This window comes from Eretmochelys imbricata, chromosome 1, assembly GCF_965152235.1.
Source record: "Eretmochelys imbricata isolate rEreImb1 chromosome 1, rEreImb1.hap1, whole genome shotgun sequence".
Lineage (NCBI taxonomy): Eukaryota > Metazoa > Chordata > Testudines > Cheloniidae > Eretmochelys > Eretmochelys imbricata.
The window spans coordinates 324241780-324269260 of NC_135572.1; the positions used below are offsets into that span (position 1 = coordinate 324241780).

The 27481-nt window shown below is 39.7% G+C and overlaps 1 protein-coding gene across 5 annotated transcripts in view; it reads left to right on the plus strand.

The window, feature by feature from the left end:
- The first annotated feature begins 1092 nt into the window (after positions 1-1092).
- BRD1 (bromodomain containing 1) overlaps positions 1093-27481 on the plus strand; it is a 107381-nt gene continuing 80992 nt past the window's right edge. For 2 of the 5 annotated variants that reach the window (XM_077834814.1, XM_077834835.1), the window contains exons 1-2: positions 1093-1368; positions 6566-7946. In XM_077834814.1, coding sequence (XP_077690940.1) covers positions 6580-7946 — 1367 coding nt within the window. In that variant the 5' untranslated portion in view covers positions 1093-1368; positions 6566-6579. Of the gene's footprint in view, positions 1369-5856; positions 5929-6565; positions 7947-27481 lie in introns of those variants that run through there. The other 3 variants (XM_077834824.1, XM_077834860.1, XM_077834843.1) reach the window with 3 other exon arrangements.

Below are 27481 nucleotides of genomic sequence, written 5' to 3' on the forward strand. Positions count from 1 at the left end.
ACACTGTTTTCAATAAGACTGAAGCCAGGCCCACAGGGAAAAAAGCTGCCACTCTATGGTCCCAATGGGTAGACAGGACACGGGGACTCTGAGGAGCAGCAGAGACACTGAAAAGTAGATGGGGAGAATAAGGGGGAGCAGGAGGCACATTTAGGATTTTCAGGGCTGCAGGATGTTGTGGGAGGCTAAGGGGGGGGCAGAAGACAGTGATGAGGGTGGGATATGGAGGGGATAGAATAGCAGGTTACCCAGCCTGGGGGTCAGTGGTGGGGGAGTCACCTCCAAGCAGCCAGGGGAAGAAGTGTTGCCAACTCCCATGAACTGATTCCGATCCATGAGTCACAGGATTTTGGTACCGGCACGAGGAGCTGTTGTGATGACGCTTCTCAGTAAATCTTCCATCCCACAACTTTCAGGGCTGGACATGTGGGCAGAGCTATGTGCGAAAGCCTTGGGACCACAGCCACAGACCTGCCTTAACATGTGTATAGCCCTGGAGCCCAGAGAGGATACTGGGATAGGAGGCAGCAGTGCAGGGGAGAGTCACAAACTGCTGCTGCTGGAACCCAGGTACAGGAGTCCAGCCCAGCGGGAGGCAGAGAAGCATAGCTGCGAGGTCAAAGCAGTAATAGGAAATGGATAGTAAGGCCCTACATCTAGGGGAACAGAGGGGAAGTTGAGGCTCCCCCTGAGCAGCCAGGAAGAGGTGTGCATTTTGTGTGGATTAAAGGTTGGCTTTTGTACCTGAAATTTTCTCACATCTGCAGGGACAGAAGGGAGTGGAAAAGGGTGACCCCCCCCCCAATTCTATTTTAGGCCAATCGTGCTTTTGGGGCGCCGACGCATGACTTTGGCTCCGGGGTTGGCAGCGCCGCGTGCCTCTCCGTGTCAGGGAGAGCCGCCTCCCCGGCGGCGCGCCGCGGCTCTGCACCATGGGGCAGGCCCCCTCCCCCTTGCAACACAGGGCTGGGAGGGCCCCTCCCCCACGGCGGCGGGGCGGTGCCTGGGACTGGCGCTCTCACGTCCCGTCCCCCGCTCCCCCCGCCGGCGCAGCGCTGTGGTGAAGCCGCATTGTTTGTGCTGAGGGGGGAGGGGAGGTTCTCAGCCCGAGGACGGAGCGCCGAGCCCGCAGCCGGACTGCGACCAGCGCCGCGCCTCCCGAATGCGCCGCGCGAGGCCCGAGCAGGAGCCCCGCACCCGCCGCCGGCAGCCCGAAGGCAGCCCGGCACCGCCAGCGCCCGCTTGGCCGCTCGGGGCTGCTGGGAGCGGCATCGGTGGGGCCGCCCCCGCCATTAGACCGGCCGCAGCGTCGACCCGGAGACGAGGAGCAGGAGGGTCTGTCAGCCGCGCTCCGGCGGCTCCCACAGCGTGAGTGCGGCCGGGCGGGAGAGCGGGGCCGGCGGCTTGCGGCCGGAGCCGAGCCCAGCGAGAGGGGCTTGGCGGCGGGAGCGGGCGGAGGCTGCCCGGCACAGCGGGCGGGGGAGGGCGCAGCGCAAGCTGTTTTGTTGGACGCCATGTTTGTGGGCCGAGTATTGTCAGGGTGGGGGGTGGGGCGAGGCTCGGGAAGGGCTGGAGCTGACGGGCCTGGGCAGGAACTATTCGCGCGGGGGTGACGGGCGCGGGTAAGAACCATTCGCGCGCGTGGGGGGGTGTGTGGCTAGAGCGGTGAAGGGCGTGGGTAGGAAGTGTTCGTTGCTGGAACAGGGTGTGGGAGGGATAAGGGGCGTGGGCAGGAACCATCCATTGCGGGGGGGGGGGAGAGAAGGCAGAGGGAGCTTGGGGAGGAAACCCTTCTGGAAGAGACTAAGTGAGAGTGCCCTTTGGGAGGGCGGCAGGGTAGAGAAGGGGCTAGTGGGTTGAATGATGCCGGTTACCTCCTTGCTGGGTTCCGGGAGACCCAGGAAATGTTAGGCTTGGGAATATCAGGTGGGCTAGAGCCTAGGCCTAAAATGGGTATTTTCATTGATGGGATCAAATGAATTCTTCAGGGTTCAGCCACTGTTTTTTCTGTGTATCAATATGGCTAGACTTGAGAGGGTGATCATACTCTGAAGGCTGAAGCTGCTGGTATCCTATCTCCACGTGTATGCTGGAAATGTTTCTGCTTGCTCTCCCTTATGGTCTGGTACTAATGTACTGTTTGTAACATCCTTGGTAGTTTCATTGTGTCCATCTCTTTGCGGTGCTCCACAGAAGGATGCTTGTTGAGAACCATGAATGGAATGGGGGATTTCTCTTCCATAAAGGAGTCAAGGACCAAACACAAAGAAATGAGGGAGAAGGAGAGTAGTGAGTGCAGGGTTCACTGCAGGCTTGCAAAACGAATTGGTAGCCTTTACAAAGGTCCGTACAAGTGCTGCACCATAGGTTTAATCTGCTCTCCCCTCACCTGTCCCCTTAGCAAGGAGTGCTTCAGCCCCATAACTTTCATTGCACAAAAACAGCTGCATTTTTTTTTTGGTCATGATAGTGGAAACTGTCTCAGCAAATGGTCATTCTAAGAAAAACAATAGCTCTGTGGAGAGCATTTCTTCCATCTTCTGCAGGCTTTGTCATCCTTTAAAAGGAGGAAAGAAGTGACCCAAACTGAGTTGTGTAATGCATTAGGAATTCTTCCTGTTTTATGGTAAGGTTAGCAACCCTTATTATTATGCTTTAGGGTCCAGGTTATTTTTTACTCACCCAAACTAGGTATCTGCAAAATGAGGACAGATAATTTCGATACTACTTCCACATGTAGTGTGCTCCCTCCCACACATTTTTACTGTTTTCCCTTTAAGTGTAAAATATTAAATTGCCATCCATTTCCAGACTGGAAACTAATCTAAATGTAAGAGAAAGTGCTTAAGTATGTAAATGATAATTGTCCTAATCTCATTATTGGGAGATGCCTTTTTTCATCACTTTGTGGTAGACATCTTCCCTTATTTAGGATTTATGACATTTGCGGTACACCTGGGAGGCAAGCTGCTTGCATTCTGAGATACTCTTATTCATCAACTGGTTGCCACTGTGTTTGAGAAATTGCTTTTTGGCCTGGAAACTAATACACATTATTGTGTTTTTTCCAATATTAGAATATATGAAAGAACAATGACTAAGATATGGACAAATGGCAGTGTCTTCTATTGCCATGGTTCTCAACCAAGGATCCGGGGCCCCCTAGGGAGCCATAAGCAGGTTTTAGGGGGTCTGCCAGAATAAACCAGAGAGCAAGGCTGACTCACTGGGGACCAGGGAAGAAAGCTGAAGTCCAAGCCCCGCCGCCCAGGGTTGAAGCTAAAGCCTGAGCAACTTAGCTTCACAGAGCTGCCTGTGGAGTTGGGCCCTGAGCCATTGCCCTGCTTTCCTACCCCCTAATGCCAGCTCTGGCTTTTAACCTACTGAATATGGAGAAAAACAGTAGTTGTGGCACAGGTGGGCTGGGGAATTTTTATAGCACGTTGGGGGTGGGGGGGGGGAAAGAGGGAGGGCTCAGAAAGAAAAAGTTTGAGAACCCATGTTGTATAATCAGTCATAATAGCCACTGCCCGTCCCTCTTTTCCAGTTTGAGGTAATAGGCAGTTACCTCCATGATCAATGTCATTGGTGTTTGTAGCTCTGGTTATGGTGTATATAAAAATAGGTGGGTTTATATAAAAATACTCCAAATATTCATATGTTGGATTATTAAAATTGAATTAAAAAATCTATTTACTCTTTACCTATTAATGATAAGTAGCATATCTTAGAAAATGAAACTAAATTGGTCAATTTCAATGTCAGGTTCTCTTGCACTAACAAACTGATAAATGACTTTACAACATTATAAGGGTACAAAGAAATCTACATTTTTATTGAAATTTAGAGGGGCCATTTTATATTCCCTGCCCCAGAATTTGTGAGATTATGGGAACTAAATTTAGAGTTAAATTAAATTGTCACTCTTTATATCTAGTTATTAGGCCTACTATAGCGAATATTAATGGATTCATCTGTTCTGTGGTTGGAAACTGACACGTTCAATGAAATGTTGCTTTACAAACTAATAATAACAGTACCTAACTTTAATATAGTGCTTTTCATCAGTATGTATCAGAGCACTTCACAATCTTTTAATATATTTATCCTCACAAGCACCTCTATTAAAAGTTTCATGGAAATTCACAAAAGGAGAAAAATCTATGTAGATTTTTTTTTGATCATTACCAAGAACAGTGGAAATCCAGATGTTGCCCTGTAATGACTGTGCACTGGATGTTGCTTTTTTGGATTTGTGTTAGAATCATATTTTTAATACAATTGTGTTTGACTTTAACACAAAATTTGTTAAATAACACACTATTACATCTACAAAACCACGAAAACAAGTTCAGGCTGATCCTTTTGTTGTTGTTGTTTGTTAAATGAGGCCTTTTGTGGGGGGGAGGGTGAAGATATTGCAATGGATGTGATCTGATATTGCCTGCTTGATACTTTCCATCTTGTCTTTGTACTGCAAATCATGAGGTATGTGATTGTTGTGCATATAACTTCTGAAGGTGAGGAAAGCAGTGCATTTTAGGTTTGCCTTTGAATTTATTGGTTGTAGTAAATTTTGTTTCAACTTTTTATGAAGAAAATAGAAGTATCATGGAGCTGGTGGGCAGAGAATCGATGTATATTTGCTCCAATGTTTTGTTAGGCATACTATCACTGACTGAAATATTTATTCTGCAAACTTTACTCACGCCATCGTGTGTAATTCCTGACTTGATGGGGCTTGTATGGTCTAGCTAGCAGGTCAGATACATGGCCATGGGATCTTAAGAAATCAATTCTAGGGGGAGCAAGAGTTCGCTGTTGGTAAGATTGAGACTTGCTTACTGTCTAACAGCTGGTTTTCAGAGTGCTCTAAAGATAAATTAATATAAAGTAATTACCATAACTTTCAGATGCCAGGTTGAGTTTGCAGGGCTGATGGAGAAAATTATCTTTCATTTGGTCAGCTGATCAGACCTGTGCTGAAAAAAATACAAACATGGAAGCCAACAGTTTTATTTTTAGTAATCTTTCAGATTACCAACCGTGTATGGACCAGTCTGGTCAGGATGCTTAGTTTTCCATTTTTACAATCTTATTATCACAGCTTCATTTATGATACAGATGCAATACTTTATTCCAGTAGAACTTGAAGCTAAAGATGAATGTTTCTTTTCCTAGGTCACTGGTTCAAATCCAGCCCAAGCTAGCTGTGTATAATTTTGAAGTTAATGGAATTTTAGGAACCCTACTACAAGTCAGAAAATGCTGATTTACTCTTGAGAATCAATTGCTGAAAATAGCATTGGAGGTTTCTTTTAGATCAAATGTTCATTTTAAAAGTGATTTTGTTTTCTTCTCTAATTGGCAGCCCCAAAAACCCAGTCTGGGAGCTAAAATTAAAGTAGTTCTCAGTTTGCGTCTCCCCTAGTGGTAAAAGTATTGGTATTAAACCTTAATTCATAGTTGTCTCGGTGATACGTGGGCCGTAACGGAATATGCTCTTCCACAGCAATATGGGCTATACAGAACTGAATAAAATGTATGATGGTGGTAATAATTTTGGTGACAAAGATTATGTTGATTGTCTGATAGCACACCTGTGAAAATATGTATAAGACCATTCCCTATCTCTAAAAGTTTACAATGTAAATAGTGAGACACATGAGGAAATAACATAAACCATACATCTTTGAGGTTTACTTTAGGTAAGTGTAAACATACTGACTAAGCAGATATAATTCTGAATACATAAAGAGGTCAGATTTGTTAAAGCAAGTGCAATTTTTACATAGTTATTTTTCAGATCATAACTGCCTTTTGTGCAAAACTATGTCTGGAATATTTCTTCTTCAGGCTGCTGCTGAATAAGCTTTCAACAGTGAAACCAGGACTTTGCATACAGGCCTTTATTTCTGGAAAACAATGGTAATTTTCCATTACAATGACTACAACGGACCCTCTCTAGAATGCGGGATCCATGCACGGTACCGTGTTAATGCGGGGGCCGCGTTATCATGGATCCCAATTTAAATATTTAAATTTGGGATCCATTACTGCGACTGCGCTATATGCGAATCCACGCTCTAGTGAGGGTCCGCTGTACTTCTGTTACCTTATGGCACAAGTTTAATCCTTTGGTGGGTGGGCCTTGGCAACAATTTCTCTGTGCCAATGTTGAATTGCTACAGTTGGATTGGCTTCCTGTAGCTTTACAGAACCTATAGTTCTGTAAATTCATTATACTCTTATTAATTTGTCTCTACGGGACTTTTTTAATGTAGGAAATGAGTGTAATTAATTCCAGTAATCTATCAACACATTTGGATTTGGAGTAATGCTAAATGTGCTACTCACTGGTGTGTCTTTGGAAGTTAGGGGTAGCCAGATTTAAGTTTGTTTCAAGTACAAACATTGCATAAATTTAAGACTTGCATGTCCCTGGGTAGTACAAAGCTTAAACTAGCTTCTGTTTTTTGGGGTTTTTTACTGTATTAATTTTTATACTGTAGCAAGAGAGATAAATATTTAAAATGCAACATAATAACTCTGATTATAATTTTAGGTAAACATTACCAAATGAGGAGAAAGGGAAGATGCCATCGAGTATCTGCAACAAGGCATTCTTCTTCCCCGTGCAGTATTAAACACTCACCTACACGAGAAACTTTGACATATGCTCAAGCTCAAAGGATGGTTGAAATAGAAATTGAAGGTCGCCTGCACAGGATTAGTATTTTTGATCCATTAGAGATTATATTAGAAGATGATCTCACAGCACAAGAAATGAGTGAATGCAACAGCAATAAAGAAAATAGTGAGAGACCACCAGTTTGTCTGAGAGCTAAGCGGCATAAAAATAACAAAGTGAAAAAGAAAAATGAAGCTCTTCCAAGTGCACATGGTACACCTGCTACAACAAGTCCTCTTCCAGAACCAAAAGTACGTGTTGTTGAGTACAGTCCACCTTCTGCCCCTCGGAGACCTCCAATTTATTATAAATTCATTGAAAAGTCAGCAGAAGAACTTGACAACGAAGTAGAGTATGACATGGATGAAGAAGATTATGCATGGTTAGAAATAATAAATGAAAAGCGAAAAAGTGATGGAGTATCAGTTGTATCACAGAATATGTTTGAATTCCTTATGGACAGGTTTGAAAAAGAGTCTTATTGTGAGAACCAAAAACAGGGTGACCATCAGTCTTTAATTGACGAAGATGCAGTATGTTGTATATGCATGGATGGTGAATGTCAGAACAGCAATGTAATCCTATTTTGTGATATGTGTAATTTAGCAGTGCATCAGGAGTGCTATGGTGTGCCATATATACCTGAGGGTCAGTGGCTCTGCAGACGCTGTCTGCAGTCCCATTCCCGGCCTGTAGACTGTGTGCTGTGCCCAAATAAGGGAGGTGCCTTTAAAAAGACTGATGATGACCGCTGGGGACATGTTGTGTGTGCTTTGTGGATTCCAGAAGTTGGATTTGCCAATACGGTTTTTATTGAGCCCATTGATGGTGTCAGAAACATTCCCCCAGCCAGATGGAAGTTAACATGCTACCTCTGTAAACAGAAAGGCGTTGGTGCCTGCATCCAGTGCCACAAAGCAAACTGTTACACAGCATTCCATGTGACATGTGCTCAAAAGGCTGGTTTGTATATGAAAATGGAACCTGTGAAAGAATTAACTGGCAGTGGAACAACATTCTCTGTAAAAAAGACTGCCTACTGTGATGTACATACTCCACCAGGTTGTATACGGCGACCTCTAAATATTTATGGAGAAGCTGATATGAAAAATGGTGTGTGTAGAAAAGAGGGATCAGTCAGAACTGCAAGGTCTACATCAAAAGTCAGAAAAAAGGCAAAAAAGGCTAAGAAATCAGTGGTTGAACACTGTACAGCTATGCCAACAGTATCTGCTCCTTATATTCCCCCTCAGAGGTAAGCAAACAATCATACAGCAAAATGTAGACACAAATTTCTGTATGTACTTTTGAATATACATTTGTCATAGGTTCTATAGATAAAGAATTAATGAAAGTTTGAAAAACTGCATAAGGTGCTTATACAACAAAGGGAAAAAAGGAAAATAAATAGGTGTCCCTAACATGTAAATTGTGCATGTTGTATTACTTTTGCCACTTGTAGTTAAAAAGCGCACACAAATATTTTCACATAGAAATTGGAGGATAGTCCTCCCCCCATCCTACTTTCATTGTTAGAGCCAGCAATCATTTTTCTTCCACTCTGTAAATTCTGTGTATGTCCTTTATAGTTTACTCACTTAGGCCCCAATTCAGAATAGTAAAAATATCACATGCTTAACTGCACCTCATTTCAGGAAAGCTCTTAAACACATCTTTAAGGTTAAGCTGAGATTTACTTGCTTTCCGAAATGTACCTGACTTTCCATTCTCAGCGGGGCTTTTTAAAGGGACATGAACATGAAAATCACTTTTGCATATGACAGCATTTGTATCCAGTCAACTTCATTGGTTTTTTGATAGTCAGTTGTTCTTAGTGTCCTGTGCATTTAGCACCATATCATTCTCTGTACTTTGAACAGAGCTTGCAGTTATGTTCTTCCCTAAGCCCGCAGTGAAAAGAGGACAGTGTGGAGGAGGAGGGTGAATATAAGCATGTTTTGTGGTCCAACTGCTGTTCCATGCTGGAAAGATCCCTTAATATCAGCAGGGAACGGGGGAAAAAAAGCAACATAAAACATTTTAATGCAGGAATTAATCAAAATACTCTCTACATGCTGATTAAAGAATACTTTATCAGAAATTGGAATTTTTTGAAATTAGTAAATTGAATAAACATTCAAGTTGAGAGTTTCCCTCAAAATTTCATCTTAGACCACCAATACTAGTGGCTTCTGTTGAATTGGACATCCTGTGCTCATTCAATTTTAGTCTACTATAGAATGTTTTCCAAGTAGTATAAGAAGCACTCTGAGGCAGTTCTTTGGCTAACGGGTTAGATCAGTGGTGGGCAGCCTGCGGCTTGCAAGGGTAACCTGACTGCGGGTGGCATGACATTTTGCTGACATTGACTGTCTGCAGGCCTGCTGCTTCCCACAGCTCCCATTGGCCAGGAACGGCGAACTGTGGCCACTGAGCTGTTGGGGGGCCATGCCTGCAGACTGTCAACATCAGCAAAATGTCTCACGGCCTGCAATCAGATTACCCTGATGCGGCCCGCAGGTTGCCCACCACTGGGTTAGATTCTCGCGTGGTTGTTCCTACACCTTCTGTTTGGTATTGCAGTGCAGCTATATTCTTCAAGGCTGGCAAGAATTACAGTTTGATGCTGTGCAGATTTCTTCTTGAAATTAACCAGGAAGTCATTAAAGCACTGCGCTACAGTTTAATAATGCATCTGAAATGAATTATTAGGCATGGGACCAAAAGCTCTGTGCCATCAATACATTGACACTAATACATGTACATGAGAACATAAAAATAGCCATACTGGGTCAAACCATTGGTCCATCTAGCTCAGTAACCAGTCTTTCAACAGTGGCTGGTGCCAAATGCTTCAGAGGGAGGGAACAGAACAGGGAAATTTATCAAGTTATCTGGCTTCTAACAGTGAGATTTTAGGACACCCAGAGCACGGATGGACCTATCCTCCATGAATTTATTGAATTATTTTTTGAACCCAATAATAGTTTTGGCCTTCAGTTAACTTTCATTGGGTGACCCCTGAGTCTTGTATTATGTGAAGGAATAAATAACACTGCCTTACTCACTTTTTCAACACCATTCATGATTTTATAGACCTCTATGATACGTCTCCTCAGTCTTCTCTTTTTCTAAACTGAACCGTCCCAGTCTTTTTAATCTCTCCTCGTATGGAAGCTGTTCCATACCCCTAACAGTCTTTGTTGCCCTTCTCTGTATTTTTTTCCATTCTAATTTTTTTTTTTTTTTGAGTTAGGGTGACCAGAACTGTATACAATATTCCTGGTATGGGTGTACCATGGATTTATATAGTGGCATTATGTTTTCTGGTTTACTATCTATCCCTTTCCAAATGGTTCCTAACATAGTTAGCTTTTTTGACTGCCACTGCACATTGCGGGAATGTTTTCAGAGAACTTTACAGAGTGACTCCCAAGATCTCTCTCTTGAGTGGCAACAGCTAATGTAGACCCCATCATTTTGTATGTATAGTTGGGATTATGTTTTCCAACGTGCAGTACTTTGCATTTATCTACATTTATCTTCACCTTCAACTTTCTTTCCCAGTCACTCAGTTTTGTGAGATTCCTTTGTATCTCTTCACAGTCTGCTTTCCAAATCATTTATGAATATGTTGAATGGCACTGGTCCCAGTACAGATTCTTGGGGTAACTCCACTATTTTCCTCTCGCCAGTCTGAAAGCTGGCCATTTATTCCTACCCTTTGTTTTCTATCTTGAAACCAGTTCTGATCCATGAGAGGCCCTTCCATCTTATACCATGCCTGCTTAGTTTTCTTAAGAGCCTTTGGGGAGGGACCTAGTCAAAAGCTTTCTGAAAGTCCAAGTACACTATATCCACTGGATAATCCTTATCCAAGTTTGTTGACACCCTGAAAGAATTATAATAGATTAGTGAGGCATGATTTCCCTTTACGAAATCTGTTGATTCTCCACAATGTATTGTGTTCATCTGTGTGTCTGACAATTCTGTTCTTTGTTACAATTTCAGTCAGTTGCCTGGTATTGAAGTTAGGCCTATTGGCCTGTAATTGCCAGAAGTGTCTCTGGAGCCTGTTTTAAAAATCGGTGTCACATTAGTTATCTACCAGTTATCTAGTACCAATGTTGATTTAAGTTCTGTGTTACATACCACAGGAAGCAGTTCTGCAATTTCATATTCGAGTTCCTTCAGAACTCTTGGGTGAATATCCTCTGGTTCTGGTCACAACTTATTATTTAATTTATGAATTTTTCCTCTATTGACATCTCAATCTGGGACAGTTTCTCAGATTTGTCACCTAAAAATAATGGCTAAGGTATCTACCTCGCGTTCTTTACAGGGAAGATAGATGCAAAGAATTCATTTAGCTTTTCTGCAGTAGCCTTGTCTTCCTGGAGTGCTCCTTTAACATCTGAATCTTCCCAAGGCCCCACTGATTATTTGGCAGGCTTCCTTCTTTTGATGTACTTTAAATTTTTTGCTGTGTCTTGAAGTACAATTGTATAGTCAAAACTAAAACTGAATAGTTCTTTTAAAAATGTTTCCATTATTTAAAAAAAAACAAACAAAAACGTGGGTGGGATAAAATTTCTGTGATCCTACTCTTGCTCTTTTTCATTTTAAACTTCGTTATATTGTAAGTTCCTGCAGGAACTTAAACCTGTATCTTGTACAGTTTTTTGTATATATGTATAAAATATATGGAAACACACTGAAAATTATATAGTTTACTGGTTTTAGTGCCTGCAGGAGTTTGTTATGTGCAGAAGTGTAAATACAAACTAAAATGGACCAAAACTAGTATCAAAGCTATTTTCACCTGTTAAAATTATGTGTGTGTGTTACCAATACTTTAAACAAGGACTGCTGGTGTACTGGCAGTCTAATTTAGAACTTGTGTGAGTTAATGAGAGACTGATAATCTCTCACAGTGTTAGCTTTTATGAAGTTTCCTTTGCGTGGGGGGAGGAGAGCAAAGTTGCAAGACTGTAACTTGGCTTCATTTATCTATTTTCAAATTTAGGAGGACTTAGAACAGCTTAATTAAATGAAGAGAGCACTGAAACTTATTTTTGTCGGATTCCATTCACTTACGTTAATTGAGTTTTAATACCTCTTGAATGTGGAGACATACTGATTATGATGTCAGAGACTTGGGACAGAAGGTTTGTCAGAGAGGCATACTGACTTCAGTTTTGCTGAACAATTGGGACTTTACCTAGTTGATACTCAAAAACACAACATATAGTAGGGGTCAGGAAATAAATATGACACATAATTTAGGGAAAGAGATTTTTTTCTGATGTGCCTCTCTCTTCATACTGATTTCATTTCCAGCATTGTTATAGCACCAGTATTCTCTTTTTAGGATTAAGCGAGACGAATGCTTTGTAAGATACTTGTGGCATGGACAATGTTTGTGTTCATAATGTTTACTACAACAGGGCCCTGATCCTGATTGGGCCTTTGAGCTCTACCTAATACTACAAATAAATTATACCATTTGATGTATAATGTACGTATAATGTATGGTTAGAGCTGGTCAAATTATTCTTTACAAATAATGGTTGTTGAGAATGTAGCCCCCTTCTGTTCTGATTTCTGTTAATATGTACGCTTAATAGCTTGGACGAACAGCTTTCAGTCTCTCTGGGTTGGTAGCAGACTTCAGTTAGATTGTACTCCGTTCATTATTCATGGTTTGTGATTGATTAAATGAAATTATTTCTGCTTCTTGATGAGATAATTAATATTTTAAAACAGGGTAATAGCAAGTAACAAATACTCTTGTTCACATGAAAAATAGGTATTCATACATTAAGTCTAGCTCCAAAAATGTTTGCAAGCAATTCTGTTTGCTTGAATGTTCACAGATAACAAGGGGAACAGGAATTAAACAGGCTGAATTAAATAGCAGTTTAGAATTTAAATGTTCAAACAGTGTTGAACCAGTTCTACCTTTTTTTCAGTTCTTCCTCTTTTTTTTTTAATTAATTCTCACTAAAATGAGGCCATTACATATGTGTAGAGGAGGGGGAGGGTAAGGAGCGGGGGGGCATTATGGTCAGAATGACCCAATTTTAATATTTGATATCTTATGAAAAATCAGGGATAGAAATAAGTTCTCTACATTGTTGGGAAAACTGCTTCCATTCCCAGATTCCACAGATATTCCAGCATTTGTTTCCAGCCTTGCTCTGAAGCAGTTGGACATGTAATGTTCACTGATTTCTCAGACCAGAAATTATATTTTTGGCAGTGGGCCAGGGTTTAAAAGTGTAGTTAAAAAATAACAGTTTAAAAAAATGGTTTAAAGGCAAGTTCTTTAAAATAAATTGTTTGGCTTTGGAAATTGCCTCAGAGTCCAAAGTTGAAAGGTGTATATTTTCCTAAACTAATCTGTGAATCAGACAAAAAAGTTTGTTTTTGATTTGTTTGATTTTGCCTTTACTGAAGAGAAAATTGATTTTACTGTAGCCCAAAAACTTGGTGATCTAATCTCCTTTTCCTGAAGGATAAATACTATGAGAATTAATATGTGGGCAGTTTTTAAGTACAATTCCACAAAATGATAGTAAATGCTATGGTTAATGCTACTTGCAGTCTTCATGGAAACTAACCCCTTTTCTAATACTATTTTTAAGCTGTATCTCTCTTGGGGATGAAACTTGCCATGCCCTTTCTACAGAGTGAGGAAAATTTAAGCCATTTAAGTTATAAAAGAAGGAAAGCATAAACTCAAATTTTAAAAATAATTAATTGGCTTGATATTTAGAGGTGTTGAACAGTGACGTAAAAGTTGATGGGGGAGCTACATGTGCTCAGCACCTCTGAAAATCAGGCCATTTAATGTATATATTTATTAAATCTCCTGCTGAGTAATACCTCAGAATTGGCTGAATAAAGACACTGTCTATTTGACATGTAGCTAGACCTTCATTTGAGTGTTTGTTAATCAACCTTAGATGAAAAAAACATTAAAAGTAAAGTGAGTGGAAAAAGGTCTTCTGAACATGTTCAGCGAGCATCTCTGAAACTTTAGCAAAACTTAATGAGCCCCTGCTTCCATATGACATTCATTTAGGTATGAATGAGAACTGCACAGTCTCCTTAATCTGGAGTGCCTCAGTGAGAGAAGCTATACCTAAACAATATGTATGTGTGATATTGACATACACCCACAGTAAAATTATCCCCGAAAGCCCCTGCCATAACACTAATGAAAACGGTAGGTGTGAAATTTGTAGTCCCTGTGATTTCAGGATATCTGTGCAATTATTTTGTATTCCAGTTTTCTGTACATTAAGCTTGTCTAAGAAAAAAATCCTAGGTAAAGCTTTCAGAATCGTTTAAGGGAGTTAAGGTCAGATTTTCATACAGGTTTTTGCAGCAGTTTAACTAGGTTGGTTTAAAAGCAGATTCAAGTTATACCAGTGCAGCTGTTCCATGTAGATAAGCCCATAGGCTCCTATGTCCTTTTGGCATTTTTCAAAAATGTTACCAGTTCTCTTTCCTGCTCAGGAAAAATACATCTCGCCCAGTGCAAATTAACATTACTGCCCTATTAAACTACTCTTTGAGAAAACTCTCCGGCAAAATGAGCCCACTTCTATCCTGTTGATGTAAGTGGTAATGGGTAGGGACTCTCCCCCCTTCAGTCTTCTCTAACATTGTCACCCAGACTGCTCATGCTGTATGTGTTCAATTATTCATTAAGTCGGCTACTTCTCCCACACTGAAAATATAAATTAATTACTTACAACAGGACTCTGTTATTTCCTTTTGTTTTGTTTTTTTTAAATGTTGTAACTTTAATGTTGCATTAAGTTTTGCCTCTGTTTATTATAAGGGAGCATCCTCTAGATCTAGATTACGTAAAACTTTTGATTATAAAAGACTGATATCTTCTTTGAGAAGTTCTCACAACTGCATTGTTGCTTTTGACATTGAACAGGGGGATATCCCTTAGGCTACAGAAGTGCCTTGTTTTTCTTCCATGAAAGCTTTGGCTGAGATAGAAACTGAAAGTTATCACTTACCTTCTGTTGCTTGCGTTCCTCAGCAAAACTTTGGCAGTATACTAAAATAACTAAATATGATCTGAGGCAGTGCTGACAATGTTGCTGCACATGCTATAGTGGGAACACTTAAAAGATGCTAGAGCAACTGTAATGGGGATGTTGCCCCACTGGGACTCAGCATGTGGTCCCAGTTGACACCATCTGGGACAAGAGGGTGTTGTGGCGGGGAAGGAGGGGTGGGGGGCTGGGCTCCTCTGATCAACCCCGCAGATATAGCACATTGCCGGAGTGGTCCATCCTCCCTATGGAATAACAGCCTTCTGCTGGCAGCTAATGTTGGCTCTGGAGCTCACGTGGTAGCAGTCTGTGTTGTAGTGTCAAGGTTCATGGTTCAAACTCTACGTGATATCTAAGCTGTTACAGTTGTACATAATGGAATTTGTTTTTACCCTTTTCCTTTAAAACAATAATTCTAGGAAATTACACACAAAGACTGCAATGTAAAGCACTCAAAAGTTAGGAAATGGCAGATTTACAGTTGTTGGTGCAGCCTTCATTCTTCCCCTCGTGTATGCATTGATACAGTGTTTAATTTCATTTTCTCATCCTTTTATTTTCCCGGCATGATCCCTGCCTCATTCAGCGCACATGATAGATGGGCAAGGGGCTGAATTATGGCTGCCTGTGCAAACTAAATTTAGCATTTCCTAATTTTCTAGTTCTTGACTTTGCAACCTAAATAACATTCGTTTAGTGTTGTTTTTTTGTTTTTATACATATAGACATGATACAGACTTGATTTGTATGTTTGAGCCAAAAGAAGCATGTCAAGTTTGATCACTATGTAAAATGAGGCAGATTGCACAATTTATATTGTTTGGGGGAGGGAAAATCTTATGTGAGAACTAACTGAAGTTTGATACCAACTGTAAGGAGTGTGGCTCAGGAATATTTTTACATAATGTTAAGGAGATCAAAAATACTGTAGAAAGATTTAAAATTCTTCAGTACTTTGGAGATGCACTGTGACATGTAACCCACTAGGTTACCATAACATTCATTCAAGAATTGTCCTTCACCCTTGAGTGAGGCAGATAAATTAAAAGACTTAACTTTTTCTGGCATCTTCAATTCCAGATTAGAACTGGGTAAAAGTTTTTGTCAGTTTCACCAGACATGATTGTTTCAGTTAAAGAAATAAAAAAAACAAACAAAATCAAATTTTTCATTTAGACATTTTTGAAAGAAAACTTTTTTTTTGGTTTGAAAAGACTTTTTGTTTGAAAATTCTTTAATTTTATTATAAACCCACAAATGTTTAAAAATGGTCAGTCTAAACATAATCTTTGATGCTGGTGAAATGAAACATTTTGTTTGACCCAAAACATTTTTTTTTAATTGCTCATGAACAAAAAAATAAATCCATATTGTCCAGCTCCACTCCAGATACTGGAGAGTACGTATGTAGTCTTGGAAGCTGAGAAAATAACATCTGAAATGTAAGGTTGTTTTGGTGACTGGAAGCTGAAGAGAATACGAACAATACTTTCAAATAACAACGTAATGGACAGGAATGATCTAGCTTTTTGTGTGTGTCAAATTGTGTTCAGGAGGTAGCCCACTTCTATCTTATGCTATTACCTTTAAAAGATATTTAATGTAATTATTTTTATGAAAAATTGGTCTGCAGGATGTAACCAATGGAGAAGGAACAGTAAAGCTCCTAAGACTCTTAAATAATTATATCTGATATCTTGGAGGATAAACTTTCTCTATATTACATAGATTTTTTTTCTTCCACATTTATCTTTGTTTTGATGATGATGGCTTATTTCAACACATAGTAGAAATTCAAATTTTGCCACCATATGCTTCAGTGCACAATATGCCTGTCACTCCATTTCTCTTGAATAAATAATGGGGGCCACCATTCCTGAACAAGTATTTATATCCAAATAATGAAATGCTTGACTGAGTATATGGATGTGGTTAAAAAAAAAGCTTTGACCACAGTTGTGACTTGGGATGTCATAGAGCATGGATTAGAAAATATTTTAACAAAAGATGCTTGGAATATGAACTTGCTGAAGTATATAGTTGGTTAAAGAGGCTACATTTTAAAAGGGTCCCCTCAAAATAATGTCTCTTACAGGCATACTCAACACGTAGAATAGTTTATTCAAACCTTGAGGTTTTCTTTTGGCATAATAGTGATAATATTATGCAGTGGCGATATCAGAAAAGTGGCAACATCAAAATGTTTTTTATTTTTATTATCACTCCTGGTGATGGTACCACAAAAAATCTGAAGATAAATATTTGAGTGTTTTAGTTGATAACTGTATAAATTTGAATCGGAGGATAAGTGGCTAATGTACAATATTGTTTTGTTTGAATTTATAAAAGAGTAAGAGGTGTGTATTTCACACTGTCTGCACCTCCTGACAATGACAAAATACATCCACATAATTAACATGGGGAGGAAAAAACAGCAGCCTCACAAAATGCCATAACTACCAAATAGCTGTAGAACACTTGTCTTGTCTGGATGAAAAATAATTAATTGGATGATCAAATTACTGAAAGAAATTTAGAGCCTCCGAAGGAAGTAGGAAATTGGTCACTAAGGAAGACTGATTGTCCTATAAGTTTCATGAAGTTGATAACCTCTCTGGTGGATATGTAAGACTATTTGTTGAAGTCACTGTCCCCTTCACTGAATAAAAATTGAAGAAATTCTTTTACTTGAACCAGGAAAAGAGCTACTGAATTGTGACAGTCTCACTTCTCATTGATAGTTTGGACAAACTTTGGCAAAGAAGCTTCAAACCTCTCTTTCCAAGCTGGCCAACCTGGGCGTGTAGATGGATTTTAAATTAAGTTTAATAAACACTATTGTATTTTAACAAGCAACCCTCCCGCTCCCTGTTTTTCCCATAACAGCTTTTCTGCTATTTGTAAAAAAGGTTTCTGATAAAGTTGTTGGGGGGTACTTAACGTGCTGTGTTGTTACTGAAAACCTCCTTACATGTAACTCACATGTCCCAAATTATTAATTGGTTTATCTTAACCTTCTGTATAAAAATCTAATCAATTGGGAAGAAAGTCTGACTTCATCAGTTAATTATAAATTGTGCATAGAGACATGCCATAGGTATGTCCTTCCTTTTTCTTTTCCTGAGTTACTTTCTGTTTGTTTCATATGTACAGTGCAAGCCAACTTGAAATGGAGGCCAACTGGAGAATAGATGGTATTACTATAACCTAAGTGGAGACAAATGTTAGTATTTTTGCAGGCAATCTCTAGTGCATCTTCCAAAGAGATTCAGTCCCTGATAATTGCATACATGGGTATAACTGATGTTCTTTGTTTTCAGTTAACATAGATAAGTCCAAAGTTCTTGCCCTGAACCAACAGGGTAACTAAAACAGAACTTCAGTTTTTTAAAGGCAAAAAATCTGAAATATTTTGAGATTCACTTATCTACCAATTGCATATATTAACTAAAATTTTTCGTGCTGACAGATACAAAGGCAATGAGAAGTGGTTGGTTCTTCCTCTTCAATTATAGAAGAAATTTGATTTCAACATACATTGCCAAAAATACTGTTTACTGGTCATTTTATTTATTTCACAAGAAGGTTACAGAACTGCAAAAAGCAGGGAAAGACCACGGTTCAGTACTCTTCTAGAGGGAAAAGAGGCACGCAATTCTTCAAGGGAAAACAAACTAACAAACAAAAATACCCTTGAGGTATAGAAGTAAGATTTCAAATTTTCTATAGAATCAGTTAAAAGGAAAGTTGCATAATCTAAATCAGTAGGAAATAAATTCATACACTAAGTTTGCAAGTTCTAAATATTGTATGACTCCATGAATTATAATTAAGATAAGCCACATGAAGGCTTAGACAATAGAAAATGGGAAGGTCGGAAGAATTAACATATATGATGTTATATTTCTGCTTTTTATTTTTAAGCGTATAATTTTTGATCAGTATTTCATTCCTCATTGCTATGTGTAGTCCTTTGAGGTAAGTGCTGTGGTGATGGACACGGAAGAAAAACTCTTAAAATTTATTAGATATTTAAAGAGTAAATGCCTCTTAAAAAATATTTTCAATGCGATTTTTTTAAACAGCTACCCTACAAGATAGTATTTTAAAGGTACTAGAAACAAAACAGTTCCTGCTTGGGTTTGTCAAAGGAACCTAAAGGAATTTGGTTCCCAAAAACCATTGGATTTCAAAAGGATTTGTATGCCTGACTCCTTTGAAGGTCACATCCTATATCACTATACAGGAGTAGTTATATTAACCTTGTAAAACTCATGAAACTAACCAGCCAAGACACCGAACCCCCCCCCAAAACAAAAACAAAACCCCCTGCTCACCTGTTACATTAATAAATGTTTATATTTTACTTGCCCCATCCAAAAAAAAAAATAATTACTCAAATGGGTGACTGGACAGGTAGAGTTTTTGCGAGAACTCTAGAAAATGGAGACTTGGTTTTACATTCCATAGTGTGAGTGAGAAGTGAAGGTAAAGGGCTTACATTGACTTTACTAAAAGCAAAGTGAGGTAATTGTCATTTAAGTACTAATATAAAATGTAAAATAAAAACTTTGTTTTATTGCTTTTTATCATAATGAGAGCCTAGGGAAGGATGTGTGAGCTTCATGGAGAACCTTAATGGGAAGAAAAAAACAGGTACTAAAGGGCTCTCTAATCTTGTGGAGAAAGTTGTAACAGGAACCAATGGCTACAAATTAAAGCAAGACAAACTCAAAGTAGAAATAGAGCATAATTTTTAACAATGAGGATGATTAACCATTGGAACAAACTACCATCAGAATGGGTGGATTCTCCATCTCATAAAGTCTTCATATGAAGACTGGTGCCTTTCTGTAAAATATGATTTAATCATGATATGTTATGGCTTGTTATATATGAGATCCAATAGGATTATCTACTAATCCCTTCTGGCCTTAAAAAAAACTATGAATCCTCTAGGGCCTGAACCAATGCTCATTGAAGTCAATGGGACTTCAGTTGGTGCTGGATGAGGCCCCCATTTTTTTTTTCAAGGAAAACTGTGGATCTTTAGACCCAAATCCTGCAAAAAGTGATACATATATTTAACTTTATATTTTGACAGGTTTCAGAGTAGCAGCCATGTTAGTCTGTATTCGATGAAGTGAGCTGTAGCTCATGAAAGCTTATGCTCTAATAAATTTGTTAGTTTCTAAGGTGCCACAAGTACTCCTTTTCTTTTTATATTTTGAATATTTCCTGGTCAGAAATTTTCTTCAGTGTCCTTTTCTTAAAAACAATCTGTGGGAAATCTGTGGGAAAATTTCACTTTTGCTGGAAAATATAAATGATGGCACCCTTGCCTGATTAGAAGGCTGTGGTCAGAGCAAACGTGAAATTGACAAGAGCCATCCAGGCAGGCAGCTGAGGAGCAGCTTCAGCTAGGCTGATGGGAGATGGGGAGGCTGTGCTTCCCAAATCTTAGGCAGCTGGGGAGTGGGAAGAACTCAGCATCCAGCTGAGTCTACTTTGAGGGTTCTTGTCAATTTAACTTTCTACCTGTAAGGAGAAAGTGAAATTGACCAGAGCCTTCCAGGTGAGTAGCTGGCCACCATAAAAATTGTTTTGGTTCTCACAAAACAGAATTTTTCAGAATTTGTCCTACAAAAAACCTGTTGAGGTGCTTACTATTCATCTTGAATTGGGACACAATTTTCTGTGGGGCAGAAATTCCATTTTCCAGCAAGCTCTACTTCAGTTAACTTCATTGGGGCTACTGGAAGTGTATAAAGTTATGTGCATGTTTCGTTGTCTGATCAGAGCCTTATTTCTTTCTGTGAGTTGCTGTGTATTGTTAAGTGTAGTTTTAAAAGCACCTAGAATCTCCTGGGATTCTTTTTGAAGATCACCTTGTTTCCTTTTAAAATACTAAAGTAATTGATCTCAAACACTAGATAATCAGAAATTCAAATGTAATTAAACGTCCCCGTGATTTAATTTAACTTCCTATAGTTATATTCTTAACCTTTAATAGTTAAAATTATTGAAAATGTCATACTTTCATATCCTTTGTTTCCATTATGTAAGAAGCATATTAAAATAAAATTTCTTCCTCTCTCTATAGAAATTTTTATTGTTTGGGAAATAAGGAAGTTGGAATAGAATGGACGCAAATTTGACTCCTTTTGTGTGTGTGTATACTAGCATCAGTGATGAGTCAGTGGAAAGTCAGCAATGTATTGTTTTAGTTAGTGACTATATTTCATTTAGGCATTTAGTTTTGCTTGTTTTTTGTGGATCTCTTAACATAACAGCAAGGGAGGGAATAACAAACAAGACTGTAAAGTCATAAAAATTGGCAGGAATGAAGGAAACTCAGGGATAGGAATAGTTCCTGAAATTTTAGTTATAGTTCATATTTCAAAACTGATTAGATTTCCGGTTGTTAAGTGTCCTTTTCATTCATATAACTGGTTGTCTGGGCATTTGATCCTTTATGATATCTATATACAAGAATAGGAAGTGACCACCACATAAGTTCAGTTAATATAATTATACTGGAAAAATACACATTTGCATTTTTGTGGGAAGACTCTCATTTTAGGTGGTCTGCATTTTGAAAGCATAGTAAATGTGTAATGTAGGCAAGTACTACAGAAACTTTCTTGCATAGTTGTAATAACTGAGTCCTTAATCCTGAACTGCCATACTCTTGCTATTTGGTATTAGTCTCTTAATTAGATACCGTCAGTAAGCTACCAATTAAAGTGAATTGTGTGGCATTATGTTAAAAAGATCCACATTAATTTGCACAGGTAGCATATTTCCTTTACCACTGCCTAATGTGAATTTTGATTTCCATATATTTCTTCCAGTCATCACTTAAGAGAGAAAGTTTGTTTTTATACCCGAAACTCCCATTATTTAGACACCCTCTTTACTTCTGGTGTCCCTACAAGAAACAGTCTCTGGTTATATTCGGTAATATTTATCAGAAGTTTTAAAGATTTCCCTCCCACCCCGGGAGACTGCAGAAGACTCTTAACAGGTTATATTTGATTCTGTTAAATAAAACAATTCTGCTGAGCAACAAAGAAACTACTGTAATTGCTTGAATAATAGATCCGATGCATTAGCCTCCTTTTATAAAATGCGTGTGTGGATTTTTTTTTTCTTTTGGCATATAAAAAGTTATAAAGATGGACCAGTCTTTCTGAGGAAGTGGAGGCTGTAATAGATCTTTCTCTTTCTTGCTTATTTGTGTCATATGCACTGTTATGCAAATATTTTCTGTTTGTTTTGTTTCTGCTTGAGAACTTCATAAGCTAGTGTTTATTCACTGTGGATTTAATTATGCAAATTGCCAAAATGGGCAAGTGCCATTGAAGCCAAATAGAAGTTTTGGGTGCACAGTATGTCACAGGTTTGGGCCCTACATATTTTAATATTTATCTGGTTCTTTTAGGTTAGTGGTTCTCAAACTGTGGAGCAGTTGCTGCAGTAGAAGAGAACTGGCTGGTCTTATAGTACTGGCTTTCCTTATTTCAAGCTGCTACATCACATCTAAAGGGCAACTAAAAATATGTTATGTTTTCATGTAACTAATTACTGTAGCTGCCATAGTGGTGGTATATAATTGAAACTGAGAGAGGAACTGGCCGACATAATAATGGGGGAGATGTTCTGTGAGATTGCTGTTGGGAGGCCAAGCAGTCCATGAAAACATATTTGAATAAAGAAATTATCCACATTAGAGAAAAACCTGTCCTTTTGCTACATCTACCTAGGCCACAGTCTTTCAAAGACTTTAAAATCCTTTTCTGGATGCAATTGTTTTCAAGCCAAAATTCACTTACAGCTTAACTTCCCAGTTTGGGCTCTGTCATGCAGATGCAATATATATGCAGCTCCCATTTGACAACCGTTAGGTAAATCCCCAACTGAAAAATTATGAGTAAGGACTTCAGTATATCCCAGTTCCACAGTTATAGTAACATCACAATACTTCGGCTGCAAGCAGAACTGTAAGGCTGTGAAACAAGTATAACAGTTGTGGAAGTGTTTAAACATCTTTGTGGTTTTGGAGTGGAGCTCAGGAAAGGGGAAACCAGCAGGGGGCCTGCCAGGGGAAACTCAAGAAATTAAAAGGTAGCAGTCAGACAAAATAGCTTTAGAAAATAGCCAGTGTGAGGATGGTAGCACGTGCATTTGTGCTTTTGGTTTCTATCTAGAACAACAACTTGGAGGCTCAAAGTCTGGTCCTATTAGACAGGACCAATTATACATGGAGGGCCAATGGAACAGAGCTACTTTCCTTTTACAACTCTCTAAGAAGTAAACAATACAGAAAGGCTTTAGGAATACTGAATTTTGAAGTTTGTTTTTAATCTATAATATACACATTCAGTTCCTCAGGGATGGGATGCCCCATAGTAACGTTAACAAATTTGGCACCCTTGTCAGCAGTCTCAGAAGAGAGGTCAGCAATTGCACAAACGTGGAGACTGACCTGCCTTTCCTGCAGCGATTCTTCCAGATCAGAGCAAAAATTTACATTTATCCTGCACTTTTAATGCCTGCATGAGCACTCTTCCCATTAATCTCCTACCCCAACATTTCTGTGAATCCTGGTCTACACTTGAAACTGTCTTAGTATAGTAATGTTGGTTACAGCTATGGTGTCTCTTCTCTTCCCCCTCCCCCCCCGACAACATTTTTATTAGGATTGTCGATTAATTGTAGTTAACTCGCGATTAACTCAAAAAAAGTAACTGTGATTAAAAAAAATTAATCATGATTAATCACACTGTTAAACAATAGAATAGAAATATTTTTGGATGTTTAACAGTGTGATTAATTTTTTTAATCACTTGACAGCCCTAATTTTTATATCAGTAGAAGTCCTAGTGTGTACACAGTTATATTGGCAAAAAGTGCTTTTGCTGATATAGCTGGGAACTGATGCAAGGTTATACCAATTAAAGCACTCTTTTGCTGGTATAAGCTGCATTTACACCAGGAGGGTTTACTGGTATAGCAAACTCCCAGCTTTCCGATGGTGTATACACTGTTTGCTTCTGAAAGAGCTTTAGATTATTACTAGAATTATAATAGCTGTGTATAAAAATATTTGTGGGGGGAGTGAATCCCTGAAACTTATTTAAGAAGATTTATTAAAAATGGCAGTTTAGAAGCTGCAAGAGGTTTGAAATGTTAGCAGTAGTCCTAACCGAGATGGATCAGTGGCAGAAATTTCCTTGTCCAGGAATGGCACTTAAATATGTGTTTGTGTTTATGTCCACTGAAATCAGTGGGGCACACACATGTGCATAACTGCTTTGCTGAATAGGGCTGCACATGGTTAAGTGCTTCTTGAATCATGGTCTGTATGCAGTTTATCATGTGGCTGTAATTTGTCACACTTATGCACTAGTGGCATCCACAGGATAAAACTAAATTTGTCTGGCAACTATATTCTGATATGCAGGTCAAGGACAATATCTTGGAAGGGTTCTAGCCATTATTCTATACTACCATTGGGGTTTTGGAGCCACTAGAGTTGAAGATAAGTCTTGGTTTGTTCCCACAAAGACAACTGTAGTACACATACATCTCAACTTATTACCTTGAACATGATCAAGATTATTCTGCCTAGGATAATGTGTATCTGCAGCTCCCACTAGCTACACCTCTACACCGATATAACACAACCTGCTAGAACACGAATTCGGATATAACGTGGTAAAGTAGCGCTCTGGAGGGTGGGGCGACGCGTTCTCGCAGATCAGCGTGTCTGGCTCTGACATGCTGCTCTGAGCAGCGTGTTAAGGGTGCCGGGCTGGGGCCGAGGGGTTGGTAAGGGGTAGAGGGTCTCGGGGGACAGTCCGGGGACAGGGAGCTGGGGGGGTTGAATGGTTCAGAGGTTCTGGGGGCGAGGTGGTTAGGGGACAGGGAGCAGGGGGCATTGGATAGGGCGTGGGAGTCCTGGGGGGCCTGTCACAGGTCGGGGGAGTGGATGGGGGGCAGGGCAGTCGGGACTGGGGGAATGGGGTAGGGTGGGGTCCTGGGGGTGATTAGGTATGGAGGGGGTCTCTGGAGGGGGCGGTCAGGGGACAAGGAACAGGGAGGCTTAGATGGGGGTGGGGTCTTGGGAGGGGTGGTGAGGGGTGGAGGGGTGTCTGGAGGGGGTAGTCGGGACAAAGAGCAGGTGGGATTGGATGGGTCGGGGTTCTGAGGGGTCAGTCAGGCGGCAGGAAGTGGCTATTAATAATGGAAATGCTCGAGGCCAAAGCAAGTTCGATATAATGCTGTTTCACCTATAACGCGGTAAAATCTTTTGGCTCCCGAGGACCACATTATATCGGGGTAGAGGTGTATTATAACTGTTCCAAGTATCCAGCACTTCTGGAAATTTGGGCCTTAGTCTCTTCACGAAGTGTTGTACATCAATATTTTGTGGCTGCAGCTATTCCTGAATGTACAAAAGACTTTCATAAACCTGCTATCCTAAAAGGAGGGCCTGATTCAAATGGACAGTTGGTCCACTATGTTTTCTGTGAACAAGTAGAGAAGATTTGGATCACAATTCCCATGGTGGAAGTCCTGAGAGTTTAGGATTGAGAAGAGTTCCACAAGGCATTCCAAATGGCCACATAGCTAATCAGGTTCTCCCTCTCTCTCTCTTTTTTTTTTTTTCCTCTCCTTCCTGTCAGAGACAGGCTATGCTTTGCTGGTAATGGAAACAAGAACTGAGGGTTCATGGTCCATATCTGTTCTGAGCAGGAACATGATGGAAATAAATGATTGAAACATCTGAATGGCCTATGATTTGTTTGCATAAGCCATTGAGAAGATCCTGCACTGGCAAATTACTCCTTTTTATTCACTGTGAAGGGAAGCTAGTGTATACTGCTTTCTGTTACCTTTGATAGCAAATGTCCTGGCTAAGATTGGGGGACACAAATGCTCCAAGAATCCAGTAGTCCCCTGTTGGATTAACAAATACAATTCTTAAACCTGATAAGGATTTTGTGGTTTAGTCTCACCACATCTGATCACACAAGAATCTCAAGCTGTGGTTACTTGGGTATCTTCAAGTTGGTGTAGTTTGGACCCAGATTTTTGACTCAGTTGAATAGGTTTTTCTGTCTCCATGAGAACCATGTCAAAGCAATTATTTGACTGTATCTTTTACTGTGTTGCTTATCAGCTTAGTATGGTCTTAAAGCCTATTCCATATCAGAAAAGTCTGTTGTGGCAGCCAGCCTCTGATTTTCCCTCAGGGTAGTCAGTCCTTTTCCTTCCCCCTGGGCCACACTTCCCCCTCTATCCAGGAGATTTGCAAAGCAGCCGGATTTCTACATGCTTGCTTAGCAGTATTGCTTTTATTTAAAGTAACATTTTCAAGTGCATCTAAGTTATGTATAATTAGTCATTAAATGTCACTGGGACTTAGGACCCTAAATTGCTGTAGCACTTTTGAAAATTTTACCCTTAGCTTCCAGATAATCTGGCTTGTCTGTCGGAGATACAGGACCTCTTTTTAGGCCCAAGCTTTTGTAACTTTAGCTTTTAGTTTTGGAATTTCCCTTTTTTTTTTTTTTTCTTTTTAAGAACTATCTCATTCTTTATATTAACAAAAAAACAAAATATATGCAGGTATCTTATACCTCTACTAAAAAAAGTAATTTTTGATAGTCATGTACAAAATCAAACAAACACCTTTTCTGCAGTTGCTACTGCTTGTTGCAATATTTTGTTTTATTCAAACATCCTTAGAGTGTTTTACTCTAGATGGATGTACGTTTGTTATAATATCTTACCAAAGAGAAAGTTAAAATGTTTCCATTCACTCTTACACTCCTTCCCCCAGAGATGAGGTTTCTGTAACCCTTTATTATTTTACCTCCCACTCAGAAGGGAACTGTGGTTAGAGCCTTGTAAAGCTTTTGCATTCCGTTGCAGGGACTGAAATAAAACAGCACTTGTTTGCATGAATAGCTTTAGAATTTTGTGCATTCCCATCTCATTTGCATGCAATAGTAGGCCTAAAAAGTTGGGGATCTATTTTGATTATCTTCAGAAAACAGTGGTTACAGATAAATTAATAATCTTCAGCGCGTCAAAAGTGGTCTAGACTTGGATAGACGTCTGACACTGAGAAATTAAATCACTTGCTAAACTGGTTACCACTGGCAGTGGGTGAAACTACTTCTTCTTTTAGTAGGGTCACTATGTGCGCTCCACTTTGGGTACATATGACCCGCTCAAGCCCTTGATTGGAGATTTTTCTATTAGCAGTGTCTGTTTGACCCACACATGTGCTCTACCCAACCTTCTGCTGCAGTCCAAGGGTATATAGGGCTGCATAGGTGTATAGGGCTACATTTGTTCCTTCTCTACCACTTTGGCCTGAGACAGAGCTCTAAGGGATCCAACTCTTTTTTCCCCCCTTCTCTCTCCCTTTTTTTTTTTTTTTAAAGATTATTTGGCTTGGGTTAGTAGGCCTGGCTTGCCAGGTTTCAAATGCTGCCTCTCTTGTTGGGAGGCTCTCACGATCAACAACAGCCACTCTGAGTGCATCAGTTGCTTGGAGGAATTCCATATCTCCCAAAAGTGTAACTTTGTCCTGGCTCTAAAATCTAGAGCTTGGAGGAACTGGGAGACCAAACTGAAGCTGCTGCTGATGGAGCATTCCCTTTGATCATTCCAGGTCAGGTCAGGATACCCC